The sequence below is a fragment of the Scomber scombrus genome, chromosome 7 (assembly GCF_963691925.1).
Source record: "Scomber scombrus chromosome 7, fScoSco1.1, whole genome shotgun sequence".
NCBI classification, from domain to species: Eukaryota; Metazoa; Chordata; class Actinopteri; order Scombriformes; family Scombridae; genus Scomber; species Scomber scombrus.
This window is the reverse complement of record NC_084976.1, coordinates 30,156,589-30,165,898: the sequence shown is the minus strand read 5'-3', so window position 1 is coordinate 30,165,898 and position 9,310 is coordinate 30,156,589. Positions and strand designations below refer to the sequence as shown.

The window sequence follows — 9,310 nt, the reverse complement described above, 5'->3', positions numbered from 1 at the left end:
AAAGATCCATTTTCCAAGTAAGTCGTTTTTTTTAGCTCAAATTCTCTATGAAGGAGAATATTTATATAAAACTATTCTAAACTCTAAAGCACATATTGATATCATTCAGTGTGACTTACACATCCCAAAGATATCATTATAACCAATGTCCATCACCAATAAACTGCTTAAAGACCAGCACAATACAGTACAGAAAATCTGCTAAGAAATCAGAGGAAAAGATGCATCAAAACTTGTCTGAGAATTATTACCTTTTTTTTTGTTTTAAATCACGTTTTCTTTAGTATCAAAGTAATCCAGTGGTAGATGTCTGAATATCCATGGCTACACTGTGTATAATTGTTTAACAAATATTGGCTATAAACTGGGCTGAAAAGTGTTGCTATGTGTGTGTAACCTTAATTTGTCTTAATTGTGTCAATTCCTATTTCTATCAGGACTGGACAACAAGAAGCAGAGTCTCCTGGCCGAAGCTTTGTGTCCATGAAGAGTGACAGATCCATGGATTTCCCTCTTGCTTTCAAAATGGAAGATTCATTTTCAAAGTAATATCTATAGGAATAACTATACTATTGTATAACACCACTCTGACATTACTGCATATACATTTAGATCTGTCTGGCTAGTATTTCTATAGTCACAGTCTCATTGTCTATCTGTTGTACTGATTTGTCGCAATCTTATTATTATTATTTTTTTTTTACAAATGTGATGCACCTGATAACTTTGTCTTTAGATACTTCAGTGAATGGATCACATCAATCAATCTTTATTTATAGAACACCAAATCACAATAAAAGTAATCATACCACTTTTCACGTAGAGCATATCTAGACTGTACTTTTTAATTTAATTTAAAGAGACCCAATATTCCTCCATGAGCAGCACTTGGTGACAGTGGCAAGGAAAAACTTCCCTTTAATGGGAAGAAACGTCATGCAGAACCGGGCTCTAGGTGGGAAATCTGCTAAGAATCTGCTTGAAAATCTGCTAAGAAGAGGAAAAAGATGCTTCAGAACTTGCCTGAGAATCATCACATTTTATAGTTTATCCAGTGATAGTTGTCTAATTTACACACTTTGAAAGCTTCAGTTTGCCAAAATTTGAACAAATATAGACTATAAAGTGGGACTTCAAATCTGTGTTGCTATGTGTGTGGTGCCTCAATTTATCACCATGTCTCTTCCTATTTCTCTCAGGACTGGACAAGAAGAAGAAAACTCTCCTGGCCAAAGCTGTGTGTCCATGACAAGTGACAGATCCATGGATTTCCCTCTTGCTTTCAAAAAAATAGATTCATTTTCAAAGTTAGTCATTAGTTGTTGTTTTTTTTCTAGCTTTAAGCTGCTTAAAGACAGCACAATACAATACAGAAAATCTGCTTAGAAATCACAGGAAAAAGATGCTTCCGAACTTGAGAATCATCACATTCTTTAGTTCTTTTTAGTCTGAAACTAATCCAGTGATAGTTGTCTGTATGTCCATGGCTGCACTGTAAATAGAAACTGCTAACATCTAATCTGGAACACTAAATGTTAATATCTTCTGGTTTCTTTAGTCTTCTATGACAGTAAACTAAATCATTTGATTGTGGACTGTTGGTCAGGACAAAACAAGACATTTGAGGACATCATTTTGGGCTTTGGGAAACAATTATCAACATTTATCACCATTTTCTTACATTTTTTGGACCAAACAACTAATCAATTAAAGGTAGGGTTGGTAATCGTGTTCAGAAGCACTTTTTGTTATACTGGGTGAAATGGTCCTTCTATTATCAGAGGTATCAATACATTATGTCTTTAGAAAAAGGAACGGAAAAAATCAGACCTCTGTGGCAGCCACAGGATAAAACTCCAACCAATCCATGCTCTTCGCACCGAAAAGCAAAATCAGATGCCTTCATGTCTAGTTCTGCATCCGCCCCCCTCTCTCCCTGCCTACTCCCCGCATGCACAATCTTCACCTGTCGCTGTTGCTGGTTTGTGGGGGCGTGGCTTGGACGGACTCACTGACGGGAGGGGGAGCAGCGGGGTGGAACTTAGAGGAGGCAGGAGGAGGTGCTATTTTCAAATCTTGCTAGCTCTCTTGCTAGCTTTCCAACATTACCAACCCTACCTTTAATCGAGAAAATAATCGACAGATTAATTGATAATGAAAAGAATCGTTAGTTGCAGCTGTGGTGACAGGTTTGTGTTTTGAGTTACATATAAAAGCATCCCAGTCATCATTACTAATATATCGTGTTTTCTTCACAGTGTTAACCAAGAAACATCAGAGGTCTCCAGTAATCTGGACTCCATATTTACGGTGTGTATTCTACAACTCAGAAGCCTACCTTTAACGAGTAACTACAATAGCTGCTAATGAAAGAAATACTAACAATTCTTTTTGGTGATCAGTATTAAAATTCATCTCTGTAAGTGAGACTGGCCCACGATTGGTCAAGGGGGCTGTTAGATTTTAGCTTGGTTTCTTTAAAGCTGTCTTCCAACAACTCCAAGGCTGTCATGTTCAGGCATTGTAACTTTTGTATTTAACACATTTAGAAACAGGTAGCTTATAAATAGGAGTGATTTACTGACAAACAACTGCACTCTTTCCATTATATTTGTTGGGTATCAGAATGTTAGCATGAAACATTTGTAGAGCTGTACCTGACAGATCCGTTATCATGACTGAGGACTCTTATTCTTGTTTTAAATCTTTGAATTGTTGATTATTTGAAGAGTATCTCCAGGTTGTTCTAAAAGAAATTAATAATGGCTTGTATTCTTTGACAGATGGAGCTGATGTTGTGTTGTATCAATTACATTTTTAAATTGTTAAATGAATATTGTTTTATTCCAGCTTCTTGAGAAGAGCATTGTTGGCTTTGTGAAGAATGAGCTTAAGGAGTTCCAGAGGGTTCTGAGTCTGGGTTGCCCAACATGCTTTGAGAGCCAAGGTGAGGACGAGGAAGTGGCAGATATTGAAAAAGAAGAGCAGAAGAGCAGCAAAGAGGCATTTCTGAAGATCACACTGCAGTTCCTGAGGAGAATGAAGCAGGATGAGCTGGCTGACCGTCTGCAGAACAGTGAGAATGTCATATTTCAAGCACTGTCATAATTAATGCCTCATGGGTCTTATTTTCATTATGTACCTAATCCGTCAGATGTGGTGAAAATGCAAACAGGGACTTTTTGTTTAAAATGTAGCTCCTGAGATTGGTTTCTCGAGTTTCATAGATCCTGGTAATCTTGATTGAAAGGGTTAGAAATGGATTATTGTAGTTTTAAAGTAGGGAAATGCAGGTAGACCTGCACAATCTTAAATTTGTTTTTCCATTTAGGAGCTCATGCTGCTGTGTGCCAACGTAAACTCAAATCTAACATGATGAAGAAGTTTCAGTGTCTGTTTGAGGGGATTGCTAAAGCAGGAAACCCAGCTCTTCTGAATCAGATCTATACACCACTCTACATCACAGAGGGAGGAACTGCAGAAGTCAATGATGAACATGAAGTCAGACAGATTGAAACAGCATCCAGGAAACCAACCACACCAGAAACAACCATCAGACAAGAAGACATCTTCAAAGCCCCACCTGGAAGAGATGAACCAATCAGAACAGTGATGACAAAGGGAGTGGCTGGCATTGGGAAAACAGTCTTAACACAGAAGTTCACTCTTGACTGGGCTGAAGACAAAGCCAACCAGGACATAGACTTCACATTTCCATTCTCTTTCAGAGAGCTGAATGTGCTGAAAGAGAAAAGGTTCAGTTTGGTGGAACTTGTTCATCACTTCTTTACTGAAACCAAAGAAGCAGGAATCTACAGGTTTGAAGAGTTTCAGGTTGTGTTCATCTTTGATGGTCTGGATGAGTCTCGACTTCCACTGGACTTCCACAACAGTGAGATCCTGACTGATGTTACAGAGTCCACCTCAGTGGATGTGCTGCTGACAAACCTCATCAGGGGGAAACTGCTTCCTTCTGCTCGCCTCTGGATAACCACACGACCTGCAGCAGCCAATCAGATCCCTCCTGAGTGTGTTAGCATGGTGACAGAGGTCAGAGGGTTCACTGACCCACAGAAGGAGGAGTACTTCAGGAAGAGATTCAGAGATGAGGAGCAGGCCAGCACCATCATCTCCCACATCAAGACATCACGAAGCGTCCACATCATGTGCCACATGCCAGTCTTCTGCTGGATCACTGCTACAGTACTGGAAAATGTGTTGAAAAGCAGAGCGGGAGGAGAGCTGCCCCAGACCCTGACTGAGATGTACATTCACTTCCTGGTGGTTCAGTCCAAACTGAAGAACTTCAAGTATGACGGAGGAGCTGATACAGATCCACACTGGACTCCTGAGACCAGAAAGATGATTGAGTCTCTGGGAAAACTGGCTTTTGAGCAGCTGCAGAAAGGCAACCTGATCTTCTATGAATCAGACCTGACAGAGTGTGGCATCGATATCAGAGCAGCCTCAGTGTGCTCAGGAGTGTTCACACAGGTCTTTAAAGAGGAGAGAGGGCTGTACCAGGACAAAGTGTTCTGCTTCGTCCATCTGAGCCTTCAGGAGTTTCTGGCTGCTCTTCATGTCCATCTGACATTCATCAACTCTGGAGTCAATCTGCTGGCAGAAGAACAAAAATCATCCTGGTGGTCTAAAGTACTCACACGCAAATGGGAACATATATACCAGACTGCTGTGGATGTGGCCTTACAGAGTCCAAATGGACACCTGGACTTGTTCCTGCGCTTCCTCCTGGGTCTTTCACTGCAGACCAATCAGACTCTCCTTCGAGGTCTGCTGACACAGACAGGAAGCAGTTCACAAATTACCCAGGAAACAGTCGAGTACATCAAGAAGAAGATCAGTGAGAATCTGTCTGCAGAGAGAAGCATCAATCTGTTCCACTGCCTGAATGAGTTGAAGGATCACTCTCTAGTGGAGGAGATCCAACAGCACCTGAGATCAGGACATCTCTGCACAGATAAACTGTCTCCTGCTCAGTGGTCAGCTCTGGGGTTCATTTTATTGTCATCAGAAGAAAATCTGAATGTGTTTGACCTGAAGAAATACTCTGCTTCAGATAAGGCTCTTCTGAGGCTGATACCAGTGGTCAAAACTTCCAGAAAAGCTCTGTAGGTTAAAAAATAATTACACAGATTTAATGTATTAAAATTGAAAAAAAATCTTACCATTTATTTTTTTGTTGCAAATGTGTCTTCAGGTTGAGTTGCTGTAACTTGTCAGAGAGAAGTTGTGCAGCTTTGGCATCAGTTCTCAGCTCCCAGTCCTCCAGTCTGAGAGAGCTGGACCTGAGTAACAACGACCTGCAGGATTCAGGAGTGAAGGAGCTCTGCAGTGGACTGGAGAGTCCACACTGTACACTGGAAACTCTCAGGTCAGTTTGTTCAACAGAAAGCATGTAAATGCTTTATACTTAAGAGAGGATTATTGTGGGAAAAGCCAAAAGATGAAATGTCCAGTCCAACAGTACATTTTGTTTGCTGGTTATTCTGATAGACGGCTGTACTCAGATGACAGAAGTATTGTTGGGAAAATAGTATTAAGTGCAAACATTGGTTGTAAATATATATTATAAGCAGGGACGTCATGCATTTTTTTGAGGTGGCACAGTTTCACAATGTAGAAGTTAAAGATCCCCTCCATGTTTTAAAGACGGACTTCTGGTGTCTTTACATACATTATTGTGCATATAGAAGTGCATCCTACTGAATGAATATATTAACACTATATTGCATCTAACAGCAATATTTAACAAGAAATATTAAGTTATTATGTTAACTATCATCACTGTTTATTATTTAACATAAGGCGAGGAGTTCCGGTCCTCCTAAAAATAGATTAATTATTGGTGTCTTTTCCTTGTTACATTGTACATGGCAGGATCCTGTAAATATTATGACATGTTTTCCAGGGATTTCATTGGTCAGTAGACGAGGTGTTTATAGGTTGTGATCTGATCCCCTCAGCTTGTCAATCAACTGTAAAGCACTTTGAACAACATTTACCTGTATGAAAGATTCTTTATAAATAAAGTTTGATTGATTGATTGATTGACTGATGTAATAAAAATACAACAATTAAATAGACTGTCGAGATATTTCTTTAATCCACCTTCACATTTGAATTTATTACATGATGTGACAGTTTAGATGTAATAACATCACATTTTAAGCCAAACAAAGGAAGAGAAATCTGTTAACATAGCTTTGTTTTAACATAAGTCTTACATATGACATGAAAATGCAAAGGAATGAAGGTTTATTTATATGGATGGTGAATTGATTCAACTTTTTGTTGGTTTGTACAGATCTGTGTTAACATTCCTCTCCTCTGGTCCTTTCAGCTCAGCTCCTGTTTGATCCTCACATTATCACTGATTTCAAGAACTGAGAAGAGAGAAAATAAATTAAAAAAAAGCTAAAATTAACATTCAGCACCAGAAAGAGATGATTCAAAAGTAGTGGATTTTTAACCTTTATTAAACAAATTGTTGATATAAAAAGTGTGCCCATCTTATGTATATTAATGCAGTGGACAAAATATGAGGAACACCATTTAATACAATGCATTTCAGTATATCACCACCCAATAGGACCTCATATATATATATATATATAATAAACATAAAGTGGAAAATGTACAAGCTTCGTATATGTAGAAGTTATGGCAGAACTGTTTTATGTTGTATTGCAATTGCATTAGATTAAATAGTTGTTGCTGCACAGTGTATTACATATATATTATCTTTTACTCTATTTTAAATCATAATTTGGGATGAATTAGTTTATAAAACAGTGATATTTATATATATATGAGCAAAATCATAATGAAGTAGGCAATATTTCTTAATTCAATTTAATGTCTATGTGGAAAACCTTGTTTCTTCTCAAGTGATACTACTGCATATTTAAAATCTTTGTAGGTTTCCATAGAGGCAAAAAGACACCATATAAGCCAATTAGAGATACAACAATTGCTTGAATAATTGATTGACAGCTTAAAATTAGATTAAAGATTAAATTAATAGAAATTACCCGCGACCCTCTAGAGAGGATAAGTGGTGATTAATCAGCTTGGTTATTTTTTAAGAAATGTCAACATTTTCTTATTCCGGCTTCTTAAATGTGAATATTTTCTGGTTTCTTTAGTCCTTTATCACAATAAACTGAATATTTTTGGGTTTTTCGGACTGCTTGTTAGGACTGCTCTTTCTGACATTCAATGGACCAAACAACTAATCTGTTAATCAGGAAATTATCAACTGATGAATCAATTAAAAAAATAATTGTTACTGGCAGCTCTAAGGTCGACAACAGTTTAATCAAAACACAATAACTCACCTGCTTTAAAGAGAAGGTGGCGACCTCGCAGTCACATGGCAAGCTCATCTGATGGGCCTGGAAACGATCTGAGACAGGAAGCAAATATGTAGAATTTGAACATAGTCACTGGATTTTCAGACAGAATATACAGTATATCTAAAACATTTGTATATGGTCTAAGAATCTACTGTATAAAAGACTGCCCTAACCACTGAGTATGGTTTATTATAGTCTAATCTTTATTATGGAAAATATTCTAAAATGAATCAATTGTGATGCTGTCAGGATGATTCCCGAAATAGTGGTCCAGCAAACCTACAAACAAGTCAATTAACAGCTGACTGAACGACTGAATGATGACACAAATGGTAGTAAAAAGTAAGATAATGTCAACCTTTGCAAATGAATGCATCTGACTGCTGTTTGAACCAGACGGGGAGTTACAGTACTCTGAAATGAGGCCAACGCAGAAAGTAACTTCAAACTGCATTCTATCAAAAGGCCACCAGGGGGCGACCGTTTTGGTGTCAAAAGGACTTCCCTCTCTATACAAGTCAATGGAGAATTCACCAACTTCTCACTTGATTTCTAACCTCAGTAAACGTTTTCATAATGTGTTTATGGTCTCAATCGCTAGTTTAAAGCCTTCTTCAATGAAGTATGATGTTCATTTGGGAAATTATGGCCTCCCTGATTTTATATGTGACAATAAAGCAGGGTATGCATTAGGGCGTGGCTACGTCGTGATTGACAGGTTGATTGGTTCACAGGTTCAGGAGGGCGCCTCATGCTCCTCCTGATGCCCATATAAGTAGAATCTGTGTTTTTATTTTTCCCGGCATGCACCGGAAATGTTCAAGATGGTGCTGCTCAGATCCGATACTATTGGCTTCCGAGCAGCAGTCCACAAACCAATGGGTGACATCACGGATGTTACGCCCATTATATATACAGTCTATGGTTTGAACCTATCTTACAATGATTACATGCAAGCAAAGTAGTCAAATAGTGCCCCACAATTCTGATATTTTTTAATAGGGTTAGGGTTAGGTTTAGTTCATATTCATACAGCCACATTATTATTATGTTGTCCTTACTTCTGAGGATCTGAAGTTTTGTCAGGACCGCCATAAACTCGTCGTAGTTGATCCCACCTCGGGAGCCGAAGTCGCGCCACAGAACTTTGAAGGTTTCATTGTCTAAATTTAATTCTGCAGGGAAGAAACAATAATGCATGAAAAGGAATGCAAAAATTAAACTATTTGCTGTGTCTCAAATCTCTCCTTCTCTACTACTGTCTGAGAAGTATGGAAAAATGCAGTGCACTATGAGTAGGGAGACCAAGGTTGGTTGTCACACTTTTTACTCTGGTGAGAATTGCTGATCATCAAAACATCTTTCAATAATCATTCCTACATTAAATGGAAGCTTTAGGTCTTGGCTTGAAATGGGTATCACTTTCACTTTTACAACTTACTGTAACAAGAAGTAATTAAGCTTCGAAGACATAGGTATCATTGGGGTTACAGTAAAAAATGTGTAACTTTGTAGTTTTTTAAGTAAAATGAAGGAATTTACAGTGCTGAAAAAAATCTAGCCTTTATTAAAACCATTGTTTCATGTCAGTGTATGGACCGGACCCCCAGAGAAATGAGACAACCAACCCCAACCGACTTCTTGACAAACATTTTAAGCTAGCTACCACATGGCTTTAGCTTGCTGGCTAAAAATTGACTCAAATCAAAGCTATTACCTTTGGCTTTTAAATAAGTGTTTGATATTGATATGACTAAAAACCTACAAGCTTTTAATACAAAAACCCTAATAACCCTAACCCACTTACATGAAAAATGACTCTGACTCTGTTTTGTGTGTATTCCACAAAATGACCGGTGCAAAATGGGCATGATGTTAGGCTAACTATCTGATAAAAACATCATGTCACAGCGCCCTCTAGTGTCTGTAATAAG

General features: G+C 38.2%; 1 protein-coding gene across 1 annotated transcript; it reads left to right on the top strand.

The window, feature by feature from the left end:
• Positions 1-1,483: 1,483 nt before the first annotated feature.
• LOC133983971 (protein NLRC3-like) lies at positions 1,484-6,377 on the top strand. The gene is made up of 6 exons (XM_062423187.1): positions 1,484-1,494; positions 2,259-2,310; positions 2,851-3,076; positions 3,332-5,129; positions 5,219-5,392; positions 6,362-6,377. The coding sequence occupies exons 1-6, from the start codon at positions 1,484-1,486 to the stop codon at positions 6,375-6,377; spliced, it is 2,277 nt and encodes a 758-aa protein (XP_062279171.1).
• Positions 6,378-9,310: the final 2,933 nt, after the last annotated feature.